The sequence below is a fragment of the Melanostigma gelatinosum genome (genome assembly GCF_949748355.1).
Source record: "Melanostigma gelatinosum genome assembly, chromosome: 2".
NCBI lineage: Eukaryota > Metazoa > Chordata > Actinopteri > Perciformes > Zoarcidae > Melanostigma > Melanostigma gelatinosum.
Genome location: NC_136635.1, coordinates 31,820,029 through 31,835,028, shown reverse-complemented (window position 1 = coordinate 31,835,028; position 15,000 = coordinate 31,820,029). Strand labels below are relative to the sequence as shown.

General features: G+C 47.3%; 1 protein-coding gene across 3 annotated transcripts in view; it reads left to right on the top strand.

Annotated features, from left to right (window-relative positions):
- The window catches only part of LOC306787564 (C-myc promoter-binding protein-like), a 66,927-nt gene that overhangs the window by 40,134 nt on the left and 11,793 nt on the right, over positions 1–15,000 (top strand). For 2 of the 3 annotated variants that reach the window (XM_079282743.1, XM_079282741.1), the window contains exons 19-30: positions 2,035–2,176; positions 4,001–4,120; positions 4,393–4,485; positions 5,424–5,546; positions 6,365–6,511; positions 6,936–8,053; positions 8,166–8,382; positions 9,091–9,194; positions 9,625–9,800; positions 10,216–10,383; positions 11,109–11,289; positions 12,290–12,544. In XM_079282743.1, coding sequence (XP_079138869.1) covers positions 2,035–2,176; positions 4,001–4,120; positions 4,393–4,485; positions 5,424–5,546; positions 6,365–6,511; positions 6,936–8,053; positions 8,166–8,382; positions 9,091–9,194; positions 9,625–9,800; positions 10,216–10,383; positions 11,109–11,289; positions 12,290–12,544 — 2,844 coding nt within the window. The remainder of the gene's footprint in view (positions 1–2,034; positions 2,177–4,000; positions 4,121–4,392; positions 4,486–5,423; positions 5,547–6,364; positions 6,512–6,935; positions 8,054–8,165; positions 8,383–9,090; positions 9,195–9,624; positions 9,801–10,215; positions 10,384–11,108; positions 11,290–12,289; positions 12,545–15,000) is intronic. The other variant, XM_079282742.1, reaches the window with a different exon arrangement.

Below are 15,000 nucleotides of genomic sequence, written 5' to 3'. Positions count from 1 at the left end.
CAGAGTATTCTGCTGGTTCTGCTGAAAGTTTGACGAATGAGTGAACAAATGCCAAACGTTATAAAACCCCTTTCCAGTCTTCCAACCACTCAAAGCGCTGCACAGTACATGTCAACGTTCACCCATTCACACACATCCACACACTGATGAGATGTTCTACACAAAGCTACACATTTATTAATCAGAAGACACGTCTTATTGTTTCACATTGCTGTAATGACCGATGTTAGACACTTTCTAATGCTTCTTTAGGTCTTTGAAGTCTGAGGAGGAGGAGGAGAGGTATTCTGTCTGTGCAGAAGCACTTATCTGTTCTTTATGTCAGAGGACTTCATAGTTTTGGTGTTAGCTTTAAAATAGAAGTGAAATAAGTGAGGAAGAAACGGCTAAATCAGAAATAAAACAGAACTAAAGTCCTCCTGAAACTGAACAGAAGCTCAAAACTACCGTGATGCTCCAACGTAGAAGTGATCTGCGCCATTTGCAGCTTAAATATACCTGTTCCCTGTTCATAGATTTAAAGTGCTGCTTCTGTGTGATTCTTTGTGGAGAAACTCATTTTTAGGGATCTGTCATGAAATCAACTAATCGTACGAGCGTTAGTCGAAAAAGAAATTCTACTCGGGGACAGCCGTAGAAACAACATATAATGTTGAGAGCTTCAGAGCTAGAAATTTCCTGTCTCTAGTCTTTATGCTAAGCTAAGCTAATGTCCCGGCTGTAGCTTCATATGTGACCGACAGATATCAGAGAGGCGTCAATCTACAAGTTAAAAGAAATCAACATATTTCTCATGTCAGATACTATCCACTGCGTAAAATGACGGTTAGATGAGGATTAGATGAGGAAAGACTGACGTACACCTCAAGACTTTTTAGTATTTTTTATTTCCAACCGCAGACAAACCTCCAATAAGATAACGAGACTGATCAAAACCTAACATCATGAAAAAGGATGTTATCAACATGAATTGTGCGTAACGAACACCCTGTAAAACCAGACATGTTCACATGTTTCATACTTTGTTTTTGTGCAGATAAAACAAAAGACATTTTGTTAGTTTTGCAAAGATAAAGGCTAGCTGCCCCCCCGTTTCCAGTCTTTATGCTAAGCTAAGCTAACCACCTCCTGGCTGCAGCTTCATATTTAACGAACAAGTATGAGAGCGGTATCAACCTTCTAATCTAAGTCTCTGCAAGACAGTGAATCGCTGCGTTTCCCTAATGACTAAAGTAACGATCCCCTGCAGCTACACTCTCAAACACGTCCCTCACTGGAGCAGGACGGCGGCCCGTCTCCTCAGAATGCTGTTTTTGTTCAGTGGACTGCTGAAGTGTTTTCTAGGAGCAGACAGAGACTGTGGAACGTGACTTGGCCACCAGCAGCTGCAGAGCCTCTGCTCTTCCCTTTGTGTTGCTGAGAGCGACCGTGCAGCGGAAAAACGCCGCGCAGTTAAACGCCTTTGATGAAAAATTCATTCAAAGATGATTTTTTTATGTGGAACGGGGAATGGGTCGGATTTCGTTCACTCACTTTCTGTAGTTCTGTCTTGTTTCTTGTGGTTACTTCTTTCTTTTTTCTTTTTGCTTCTGTGGTTGAATGAATTGTGTTTTGATGATCATCTGTCAAAGGAGTCTGGTAGCTTTGAGGAGAGCAAACAACGACTTCCTTTAGTCTCCGTTAAGGTTTAGTGTGTTTTAGTGTATTGATGATCAGCGAGGTAAATGTACTGTTTTCTGACTGGAGTCTGGTTGTTTTGCGGAGAGAATAATAATTGTGTTTTGTATGTTTTAAAATTACAATAAGTTGTCCAAATTCCTCTTGATTTTATTTGTTGTAAATTAAATTCAACGTGAGGCACATAGCATCATGTTTCCTTCACTGCCGATTGGAGCTGGAGCCCATAAATACCTTTGACTGCTGCAGAGTCATTTGTCCCAGGAATGAATGTCTTATAATGATCTTACCTTATCATCTTATCCTGATATGTTTCCTCCTCCTCCTCCTCCTCCTCCTCCTCCTCCTGGTGTCCAGGCGGTGTTGGAGAGCACGTGGCCCTCCAGCACCAGAGGAGGCTACTTCCTGTGGATGAAGCTGAGGAACGTCATTCTGGGCGTAGCGCAGTTCAAGCAGGCGCTACGCCGACACGCTGTGCTCACCCAGAGTCCTCTGTCAGGTAACTGAGAACGCTCGGCACGTCTGAGGACCGGCAATGATCCCGCAAATTAAATATTCAGGACCGCTTTCTATCAAACACCAACATCCATCGTTCTAAAGCCATGACCACTTAAAATGTGGTTTCTTTTTTGTAGCTCGGAAAGGTTTCTGTGACACGTTCGGGTGTATTAAAGCTGGTATATGTAGAGAGTTTTAGTGGTGTAGGGGAACAAAAAGAAGACATACAAAATAACTGACATAATACAAGTGAATGATCTTCATCCAAGAAGAAGAACCAATGTTAAATATATCAGTTAGACTGGTACAATCCAAATACATCAGCGACTTGGAGGACAAATTGAAGTCAATAATGTAAACAATGCAAGATCCTACGTTACCATCACATCCCATGTCTTGAATTCAAATATGTCCGTTGTAATAAAAGGCCAGCTGAGCTGAAAAGGTGAAACTATGAAACTATCTCAGCATCCCATGCATGCCAGCATGCTAACCCCAGTCCCTGCTAACCTCTGTTACCAGTCGTAAGCTCTTTGTTCTGAAAGAGTTTGAAAGAGACCATTGCTCCTGTGAAACACACTCCTCTCAACACACCACTAAGAGACACAAGCCGCCATTTTACCCAGCTGTGTTCACTACGTAGCGGCTGGTTTATTGCGGCGGTATGAACCCAAAACAAACAGATATGCTGTGATTTAATTGCAATAATCTCATAGAAAGGATGCCGAAATATCTACATCATGATGCCGATTTGTGAAAAGTCTGAATTCATGCTTCGTCAGTTCTGTCAGCAAGACGACAAGCAAACAACTTTTAAAATGCTTGTTTTCAGAATGGAGTTCAGCTCTGTCGGTGCTAGGCTACGCTAACATCGTAGCTGCTCCGTCAACGACAGGAAGTCTGTGTATAAATGTGTATGTACCAGCGTATGTATGAACATATAATGTGCTATTTCTAATTCCAGAACGTCAGTGACGACAGGAGGACAATCTCAACGCTGAAAGGCTTTCGTGACGCAGCGTCTCGCGAATTTCTCGCTTTGGTTGAAATATGTCATGTCACATTTGCGTCTTCTGCATAGACTTTGTGTTTAATTGTGTTCCTGTTTAGTGTGAGCACACCATAACTCCACTCCCATCCCACACATCATGCATCGTATTAATTGTGCTGACTTTGAGAGGAACTTTCTTTAAAGAACAGCTAAACCCTTTTTAAACCCAAATTAATGTTAATTTATTATTGGAAACTTAATTCACCAAATATGTTCAATGACGTGTATCAAGTTTCACATTTCATGCACGTTAATCTCACCGGCTGTGCACGAGATTAAACAGTCTAGTTCATTTTCGGAGTTTAGGAAACTAAAGAACTGGAAGTGAAACACGAGTCAGTCTTTGTTTTTCCTCTAATTAGAACCAATTTACACGTAAATGTTCTAAAGTATTTAGAGCTCCTCTCGTAAAGTGATCAGAAACACTGTGACCCGTGAATTAAAGTGGTACTGTCACTGTTTAACGCTGGCGACTGGAATTTATTATTACTAAATTATGCATTTTGAAGACATTTGCCTCATGAATGATGCTTTTTGCAAAAGTGTTTTTAATCTTTTAAACGGCCATTTCTCTTATGCTGCCTCAACCGGATTTAAATCAATTCACAGAAGCAGGAGACCATCAACACGCTGTTTCTTCACAGAAACACCGTAGAACTCATTTGGACTTGTTCTTGTCATCAAATCGTCGACGCTTAAAGATGAAAATAATTCTTTTAGAAAGCCGACCTGGCGCCCGGCGTCCGTGCGTAACGCCTTGTTGTCTTTGGGCAGATGGCAGCGACCTGGACGCCGTGAGTCACGGCAGCCTGGATATCTCCGCCGACACTAACCTGGGCCCCTTCGCCACCGAGTCCGCCCGAGTAGACCCCGCTGACGATAGATCCAGCACAGGTACTCTCAGCCTGCTCCTTCACTCAGTCTGTCACAGGCAGCCATCTTGTTCTACATCTTCTCTCTCAATGACATTTTGTTTTTGTATCCTCCTTCCTTCCTTCACTCACCGACCGGCCTCTTCCTCGTTTTCCCCACTTCCTCGTCTCTGGTTTGTTTTCTCCCATCATCCCCGTCGTCCATCCATGCCCCTCCCTTGTGTGGTTTCTGCTGTGCTCTGTCCCTAACCCTGCCCTTCACTCTGGCCCTGCCTGTGTTGCCCTGGCATGCAGTCGGCCGTGGGGGCTGCGGCGTGGGCGCCGGGGCCCCGGTGGTCCACCCACACCGGGGGGGCTCTGAGCTCAGAGAAGCCACCCTCCACCCAGGTAATCCTCTTCCTGTCAGTCTGCATGTCTTGTCTCATTTCTCCGTCTCATCTCACCTGAGCTGCAACGTTTTCTGTCCTCTTTCACGTCACGCTTTTCTTTTTCTGTCCTCCACGGTGTTTGTGTCTCTCTACCCGGCACAGTCTGCTCTCTCTCTCTGTTCTCTCGCTTCACCACAGAGTGATGTGTCATTGTCAACTATGGCCAGTAATTACCCAGAGGCACGTTCTCTTTCTGATGATGGAAACGCTCCTCGGCATCCATACGAGGGATGCACCGATCCGACTTTCTCCGTCCCGATACCGATACCTGGGCTTTGGGTACCGGCCGAGTTATCGAGCACCGTGTTTAATCAATCAGCCGTGAGGAAGAGACTGATTTGAACATTACTTTCCTTACTTTTTAAAACAAAATGTAGCAAATGAACACATAGATATAAATGTTTGTTATTTATTAAAGTAATGATCATCATCAGTGTGAATTGGTTCTGGTATCGGTACATCTCTACTCTGGATGCTGTGTTTAGAGACGAAGATGAAAAAACGGAACAAATGCTGGGGAAGTTTCGCAGACAGACAGAAGAGTGGGCCTGGGGTTATCAAGGCTTAACACTTAAGTTCATTAGCAGCTGTGAAACTCACAGTAACTGTAGATCTCTGCGTGGCCCGAGGAGCATTCAGCTGCTTCCTCCTCTCCCACAACTGAGGAGATGAAAGGGAAGAAGTGTGTCTCAGTGTAGCTGTGTAAAAGGCTTTTTCTGTGGTTTTCTGTAGATACGGTGGAGACAGTAATAGGAGAGGTGTCACATACAGTCAGCTACTCTGAGAGACGTTGTCGTGTTCCTCTGCGGAGTTTTTCCATGATTTGTGTCGCATATGTCTGTGGTTTAATATCGAGAGACTTGTGCCCATCTCTCTGTCTCTGTTCTCTCTGTTTAGGGGATCAGTCAGATTTGGGATATAACTCGCTGTCCAAAGAGGAGGTTCGGAGAGGAGACCCCGGTGCTCAGGACGCCGCCGCCGCCGCCAAAGACGACAAGAAGGAGAGCGACTGCAGCTCCCGTCAGTATTCCGTCTGTTCCGACAGCACCTCATATTTCTGTCTACTGTACCGTCTGAAAAAAAGATGATTCTCCTCGAGTTCTCCTCGCAGCCGCGCAGGATTTCCTCTTCCTCCGCCTTGATCTTTCTCCTCCAGAGACGATTCATTCTCTGAGGTTTCTCAACATCAAAGCTTTTCAGTCGTGTGTTGTCCTTCAACGTATTTCTTTTTAAGGAGAACTCATGCAAAAAAAAAACATCGGTTTTCATGCACTGATCAGTCTTCTTTCAGACTAGAGGACAGAAATTCACCTGTAGTCTCTTAATGTGAGTGATGAAGTGGTGAATAGTCACCTGTAGAGTCTCTTAATGTGAGTGATGAAGTGGTGAATATTCACCTGTAGTCTCTAAATGTCTGTAATGTAACTAAACGTCTCTTTCAAGGACTCTGATGATAAATCTCCACTTCAGCAGTTCTTACATTCACCAAACTTCACTTGTTCATTCCTCTCTGTGTGCTGAAGGTTCACACAGAGCGGTTTGTTCACACATCACTCACAGACTCATTTATACATTTAATAATAAAAACATGGAGGAAATGGATTATTTTATGTCTGTTGACAGTGTTGTATGATTTATGAAGTGACACAAAGAGATATCATAAATCCTCTCTGTAAAACCTTTGACTCTAATATGTCAACAAGATGATATTTAACAGTAAATAATCAACTGGGGAAGTTTCATGGTGATATTTTCACCTGTAAACCAGAGACGTGTTTGAAGCTGCAGGCGTACTTTTAAAAGAACAGACTTATTTTGAATTGTAATTTCTGTTTCAGTGTCGGAGACGGAGAGCACCAAGGGGAGTGAAGACTGCCTCCCTCAGCTGGACGTGGAGGTTCATTCCTCCTTCAAACCTCGCGGCATCGTACGCAGCTTCCCGTACAACGACTCATCCTGCAAACCCAAGAGCTCCGCCAGCGCAGGTATAATAGCTCCTCAAAAGAACTCGAAGCCGTCAGTTTTTATTATTTCAACAGCGTGCAGCACGTGCAACGGAATTTCAAGCTCACTGATTGGTTGTTTCTGATGTACACAGGATTTACTTTTTATTAAAAGAACCTGATATTGTTAGGAGAGTAAATGTCCATCTGAGCCTAGAAGTGCTCCAACAGTAAGTCAACTAACTGTAGCCGCGTTTCCGTTCATGTATTTTTGTGCTCATATTGAAGTATCGCTTCAGTAAAGCTGCATGGAAACGATATAATTAAGTAGTTGATTTAAACGCAGCGAATTCGTTTTTTGCTTTCTGTTACATCAATGCAGAAAATGAACGTGACTTTTACTTCTTGATCCCAAAACAACATGTTTCTCTCTCTCTCTCTCGCTCTCTCTCTCCCCATGTTGCAGGTCTCCTCTTCACCTCCTCCCTGGATGAGATCGGGGAGGTCCACACCAACAGTCTGCTGAGGAGACACAAGAGTGCTCTGGAGGACGTGGTGGCCAGCGGCTCGGCTCTGGACCGGTGCCGGCGGCTGAGCGGCGACACGGTGGGCGGCGGCGGCAGCGGCACCACCGTCCTCGGCCTGGGCATGAGACAGGGGGAGACCGACCCTGATAAGATCGCTGGACACCTCGGCGCAGATGTGAAGATTCTCTCCGGCGCCAACTTCAGTAAGAGCAGGAGGCCTCGCTCGCTGGCTCTGGGCGGGTTGGATCACAGGGAGGAGGACCAGGAGGACGAGGGGGGACAGGACTCCAGCGACGAGGACAGAAGTAACGCAGACGCCATTTTTGATTTGGAGGATCTGGATTTAGACAAACCCGCCTCGGGGGCGAGCATCGGCTCTCACAACTCCAACAGATCTCATAAGAAAGCTGTGGAGCACAGCGTCAGCTACGGCGGCGTGAGCTCCGTGAAGCGCACAGACATACAGGCGGGCTACGACCCGCTGTCCCTGCTGGCGGCGGAGTCTCAGACAAATGAGCCAAATGAGGACCGGTACCCAGAAGGGGACGAGGCCGGCACGCCGAGCGCCCGCAGGCACCTGGCCCGGGAGATCGAGCTCTACATGAACCACATGGGCAGCCCGCTGAGCAGCCGCACGCCCAGTCTGGACCTGCAGGACCTGGCCGGCCCGCTCCTCCTCCACCCGTCCTCGCACTCGGCCCCCCGCAGAGCCAGCCTGCCCCACGGCTCCCCCATCAGGGCCTCTGGAGTAACGCGCTCACGCACCTTCCACCCGCCCTCGCCCTCCCGGCCCGTCCCACGCCAGCGTCTGCTGTCCTCTCCCTCCTGCCGCAGCTCCAGCACCACGCCCAGCGCCAGCCCTCGACCCAGCCCCTGCAGGGACCGGGCGGACCGGGGGAGCCTGGCGTCGCCTTCGTCCTCCTCCTTCGCTCTGGACACTCTGCTCACACCAACGCTCGACGTGTTCAAAACCAGCATGGTCTCTGCTGGGAAAGGCGTGGCAGAGAAGGCGAGCCGCTGGTACTCCCGTCTCGCCACATACACCACGCCCACCAAGGTACAGAGACCAGAGACCTGGTCCACCGTTAGTGTGAGTGCTATAGTTTTAGGATCAGACCCTTGTGTGTTTGTGACGACGTTAACCTGCCGGCTCTCCTCCGTTCATCCAGGACGGTCACAGCGACCGCCTCAGCGTGTCCTCCCTCGGTGTCGGAGATCCGGACTGCTCCTCCCTGCTGGACGAGGAGGACTGCGGGGAGTCCGAGGGCTCCGTGATCTCTCCGCAGAGGAACGGCCCCGCGGGGCCCCGCAGGAGCCCCAGACGCAGCAGACTGGACAGCCCCTCTGCAGGCTCCAGCCTGGGGAGACCCACATCTCTGCTCCCTGGTAACGGAAGAGAGGAAGAAACATTATCATAACAGCCTTGTTAGTTTCTCTTCACCATTTTTATTTAGGGTGAACACATGACGTAGAACATAGGAGCAAAGGTTATGTGATGGAAGACTAACAACAATAAAAAGAAAAGAACGTAGAAGTAAATACTCACGAGAGACACCGGATCAGACTCGCCTCAACCTGTTTGTGTCAGTAACAGAGAATCAATCGTCTCTCACGATTCATATTTGTGAATAAATGTTCAAGCAGTTTGAACAATTATACATTTTAAAATACGTTTTAGTGTCAATTGCAAGTGACAAATAATTGTCTTATAGATGTCTTTTTAGAGACCCCCACACATTTTGCTGTTGAGGTTTTCAGGGGATCTGAACTGTCAATACCCCCCCCCCCCCGTATTTGGCACACTGTTCGTGGCGGCCTTTCCCATCAACGTACCACTAATCTGTACCTTTCCAAAGCAGTGCAATGAGTCTTTTGACTCTCCTACTCCTTGATGGTTCATTAATATGACCAAATTACCCAAAATACGTTTTACTTTGTGACTGATTTTTCCAACCAAAATGACTCTCTCTCTCGATTCAACATTCATTCTTGACCATTACGCTTAATGACAAACAATGAGACAGAAACAGTCTGTTAAATCATTTATTGAAAAGCCAAAACAACATAAACATAACTCCCATCTCCCTCCTGCAGGATGCGTCCTCTCTCCTCCCGGCTTCCGTCTGCCAGACAGGTCGGACCTCGGCTCGTCACGCTACACCAGCAGCACCAGCATCTTCAACAACTACGCCATGGAGGTAAAACGACACGGAGGACAAGTGGAGACGCAGTAGTTCAAGATGCAACCGTCAGGAAGGCAGAAATAATGAGTTTGATTTTCAAAATGCTTTTAAACACCAAGTAAAGAGGAGAAAACATTCTAAATGAAGCTTAAAACTGAAACTGATATCGATTCTAGAATACGCCCACAGCGGAACATTGATTTGTCTGTTTCTATAAACTCTACTGCAGTAGAACCTCATACAATCATGCCTTTAAGATAAAAACAAAAACAAAACGACAGAGGTGGTCGTTGCAGAATATAACTGAGAATTAGGTTTTGTTTCACCAGGTTATTATTAAAAATCTTGATCCCAATTATTTCAGCCTCTCTCTCTCTCTCTCTCTCTCGCTATATATATATATATAAATATATATATGTAAATATATATATTTATATATTTCCAGCTGCTGATCTCCAGCTGTTCTCGCTGTAAGACGTGCGACTGCCTCGTGTACGACGAGGAGATCATGGCCGGCTGGACGGCAGACGACTCCAACCTGAACACCACCTGTCCCTTCTGTGGGAACCCCTTCCTGCCCTTCCTCAACGTGGAGATCAGGGACATGAGAGGACCCGGCAGGTACGAGACCACGACTCTCCCGCTGTGTGACGGGTTATTGAGTCTCTTTGTTTCTGGATCATATGCAAAATGTTTCCTTCCATTGAAATTTACTTTTTGTCCGCCATGTTTCTGCATAATATCGCGTCAACTCGTGAATCAAACTTTTTCTTCAGACTTCTGGGATTTTGAGTCTGGAACTCATTTTTCTGATTATTCCTACTACACAGGAATGCAGCATTCGGCTCATCCGGCAGACAGAAACAGAAATCTCTGAGAGTGAAGGATTCTAGTTTGTTCATGTTTCCTGTTGAAGCTGAAAATGTATTTTTAGCGTCTGTTAAATGAGGCTTTTAAGCTGAATAAGATGTATTTGCCTCGGTTGTTAATCTTCGACCCTTCTGTACGATTCCTCCCTCTCTCCTCTCCTCCGCAGGCTGTTCCTGAAGGGCAGCCCGTCGGTGGACGAGGCCATGACCTCGTCGTACTCGGCCTCCACAGGTCTGGACACGGGGACGTCCACCTTGTCCACTCCGTGTCCTACGACGGCCGTCTTCCCTCCCTCCCCTGTGCTTGCTGTCCAGGAGTGTTCGGGGAGTGGAAGGTATTTACACGCTGGTCCTGACATCACTCTTCTGTTTGGTTTGCTTTATTCTTTAATAACTTGTAGATCAATCAGGGAAACAAGAAGACGCCGTCATTCATTCATCAACATCTCTACTTTCAGATGACCTATAATATATCATATAATATTTTGGTTTAAAATGTGTTTTTATCTCCCTGCAAATAGAATGAAATGCAGAAAATGTTTTCCTTAAAAATCTTTTTGATGTGATTTCCAAATGTTTTCTTCAATTCAGAACTTCTTTCTTTGTTTGGAGTTTGAGTTAACCAATTAGCTTTTAAACTCACGCCTGATGTTGAGTTTGTAGGTGTGAATCTCTACTGAGTTTGAAGGCAGCATGAAGGATTCAATACAACTAGAAAACAGCTGAGGCCTGAAACATCTGGATTCATTTATTTTATCTTCACTCACTGTTCTGCAGAATGAAAACACTTTTATTCTAAAACAAAGTCGCAGCTTCTCGTGATTTGTTAATTGTTGTGAATGTGATGAGTTGTGTTTGTGTTAACGAGTAAAATAAAAGATTACATTTCTTTTTACAATTAACACTTGAAATGATGAAGGCACTCATTAAGATTCACGAAATGTTTTTATTTTTAAACAATGAACCAACCACTAACACTGAGGAGGATCTTGGGTAGATTAGAACAAATACGAAACTAAATTAAAAGCATATCTGTTAAAACCTGTGACAATCCTCACAGGACTGGATCCACCAGAGCGCCGGGGTTCGGCATCCCCTCGGAGCGCCGGCAGGGCTCTCCGTCCCCCGGAGCGCCGATGGCTCGCAGCGTCAGCGCCGTCGGTCCTCTGGACGAAGCGCCGCCGCTCACCCGCTGTGTGCCGACGTCAGGCAGCCTGCCCAGCCGCCTGAACGAGACCGCGGTACGCCGACACTGAAACATCTCATGTTGACAGAGTCTTTCCATCATTCAATGCTGGACAATAAAAAGGCACATGTTGCTCAATGTTTTGGCGAGCAGATAAACCGCCATTCAGAAGTTAGTAATCAGCCACAAGTCGTTACAGTCAGACGACTCTTTATGTCTGAACTGATGCTTTTATCTCCAGCAAGTCTCTTTACCAATAAATGTTCTTTAGTTCAGTACGTGCAGAACAAAACGCTGTCCGATGGTTCAACCAGACAACTGAAAGAGTTGAATAAGAAGAGAAGAAATCAGCAGAAACTGGAAGTTTAGATTCATGGCCCGATCAAATGCAAAGCATTGGATTTAAACAATCACCAAAACAACGCCGTTTATCATGGCCCAGGGTCCTTGAACACATCATGTGTAACGAACACTTCTGTCAGAAAAAGCAGCTAAAATGGAGCTTAACAATATGATGTTTCATCATGTTTCATCATGAATGTCTCCTCCAATAAAGCGTTGACTTTAACCAGATTGTGTAGAAACATTAACTTGTGAGCTCCTCAGAGAAACTATGAAGTCATGATTCATCTGAGACCAACAGTCATGTGACAACAAATCAGAGACACTTTGACTGAAGTTGAGGAAGTGAACAGGCTGGAAGTGGAGGCTGTAAACATGTGAACAGTTCAATATATAGAACACGTGGAGCCTCCATTTATTTCCCAACATTGGTAAAAACACTTGGAGAAATGTTTGATGTATAGATTCCAGTGTTTTCCCATTTTTCTAAAATATATGATCAAAGAAATCCAACGAGTAATTCATGTCATCATAACTGTGTTATTGTGCACTGAAGACATGTTTGAGTTCTCTCTGCTTCTCGTCTTGATCTGTTTCTACAGAGGTGAAAGACTTCATTTTTATATTACAGTGAAGATCAAGACCACAGAGAGAAAAGAAGATCAGTCAGCTCTGAAACCTTCACCTCTTTGTCTTCTTCCCGTCCCGCCCAGGACCCGCTGAGCGTGGAGTGGCGGCTCCACAACCCCGAGCCGGTGACGGTGCCCTACCTGAGCCCGCTGGTGCTGTGGAAGGAGCTGGAGAGTCTGCTGGAGAACGAGGGCGACCCGGTGATCACGGAGGCCGACGTGGTGGACCATCATCCCATCATCTACTGGAACCTGGTCTGGTACTTCAGGCGGCTGGACCTGCCCAGCAACCTGCCCGGGCTCATGCTCACCTCGGAGCACTGCAACCGAGACTCCCAGGTCCGAATACACACAAAATACAGATAATACACACAATGCACAGACGTGTCTCTAGTGTCCACCAGGGGGCGACTCCTCTGGTTGTATAGAAGTCTATAGAAAATGACTCTACTTCTCTCTTGATTTATTACCTCAGTAAACATTGTAAACATGAGTTCATGTCTCAATCTCTAGTTTCAAGTCTTCTTCAATACAGCATGATGTTCATTTAGTACATTATGGTCCATTTAGAGTCACACAGACCATAAAGCAGGGGATGCTTTAGGGCGGGGCTACACAGTGATTGACAGGTCGACACCAGAGACGTATACGGCGTCTCTACGTCACTCCTCCTCAGTCCAGATACGGTCACTTCCTGTTTAGCAGAACCCCTCTCTCTCTCTCTCTTTCTCTCTCTCTCTCTCTCTGTCTCTCTCTCTCTCTCTCTGTCTCTCTCTCTGTCTCTCTCTGTCTGTCTCTCTGTCTGTCTCTCTCTCTGTCTCTCTCTCTCTCTCTCTGTCTCTCTCTCTGTCTCTCTCTGTCTGTCTCTCTGTCTGTCTCTCTCTCTGTCTCTCTCTCTCTGTGTCTGTCTCTCTGTCTCTCTCTGTCTCTCTCTCTCTCCGTCTGTCTCTCTCTCTCTGTCTGTCTCTCTGTCTCTGTCTCTCTCTCTCTGTCTCTCTGAGTGGACGGAGGTGTGCGGAGCTGCAGGAGCGGAGTTTTTGAGAGCGAGAATTAACGTGTTTTTCGACATTTTTCTTCGTTGGGTAATGTTGGGGATGATAGTGTAGTGTAGTGTGGAGGGTTCACGGGGTGTGTGTGCACTTTTAGGGACTTTGTTTGGGGGTGTTTGTAGCCGATCAGCGCGAGCTGTCGGCGGCGAGGCGCCGCCATGAGCCTCATTGACTTGACCAGGAAGCACGGGGTGCGGATCCCGCCGCTGTTCGGGTGTTCGGTAGAGCAGATCAGTCTGGCAGTAGGTGATCTTATCGGCCACAGCAGCGTGAAGTCCGCATCACGGATGAACAGCGCTGTGGTCGTATTTTTAGATTGCGTAGAAGCTGCGGAAGTGGTGGCGGAGACCGGGGTCGAGGTGGGCGAGCTTTTCCTACCCGCTTACGCTCTCAGCTCACCGGCAGTAACAGTCACCGTATCGAACGTTCCTCCGTTCATTAGGAACGAGGACATCATCAGAGAGCTGGCCAAACACGGGAAGGTGGTGTCTCCGGTTAGGAGAATGTCCTCTGGGTTTAAGTCCCCGCTGTTAAAACACGTAGTGTCTCACAGGAGACAGGTCCGCATGATCCCCAGCAACAGGAGCAGGGAGGTGAACCTCGTGTTCAAAATCACTGTGGAGGACTTTGACTATGTCATTTTTGCGAAGACTGATGAGTTTAAATGCTACAGCTGTGGGAAAGAAGGGCATATGAGCAGAGAGTGTCCGGGGGAAACCGGGTCTCATGAGGACCAGAACCAGAAAGGCACTGAGGAGGAGGGCAGAGGGGACAAGCAGGATGGACATGAGGGAACAAGTGGAGCTCATGAGGCGAGGGTGGAGGAGACAAGTGTGGCCCAGGAGGTGAGGGTGGAGGGGACGGGGGCGGCCCAGGAGGTGAGGGTGGAGGAGACAGGTGTGGCCCAGGAGGTGAGGGGGGAGGCGATAAGTGTGGCCCAAGAGGTGAGGGTGGAGGGGACGGGTGGGGCCCAGGAGGTGAGGGTGGAGGAGACGGGGGTGGCCCAAGAGGTGAGGGTGGATGGGCCAAGTGGGCTGCAGGGAGTGGGGAAGAGTACTGGAGGACAGGTGGAGGACGGTAGTGAGGTAGATATGGAGGAAGACGAGGAGCAGCTCAAGGTTCCTCGGCTGAAGAGAAAGAAGGGGGAAAGTCGTGGCAATTCACAGGCCAAGAAAGTGGCGATGGCAGCAAGTGTAGGTGCTGCTGAGAGTGAGCCCAGTCTAGAGACGGACTCTGAATCCAGTCTGGGGAACGATGCTGAATCCAGTCTGGAGAAAGACGCTGAATCCAGTCTGGAGAAAGACGCTGAATCCAGTCTGGAGAAAGACGCTGAATCCAGTCTGGAGAAAGACGCTGCTGCTGAAAGTGAGCCCTCTAAACACGAGGCCGGCAGCCGTAAGGACTCTGAAGGATACAGCGTGGCGGAGATACAGGAGTATCTGAAGAAAAGCAAGAACGTGAAAGGAGCCAGAGTGGAGGACTACCTCTCTGACACGGAGAAGCTCTCCAGCTCGGCCAGATCGCACATGAGGAGCAAGGACAGAGGAGGTCTCACGAAGCAGGAGGGCTTCAGACTAAGGAAAATAGTTCAGACAATACGGAAGGAGCTGGACAAAGATGGAGCAAAGTAAAGAGACCGGGGCCCACGTCCCCACACCGGCTGTTTCACGGACCGCTGGGGGACGGAGCCAGGACGGGCATCCAGGACGGCACGACCCAGGTCTCAGCAGCATGCTGTGACCCTCT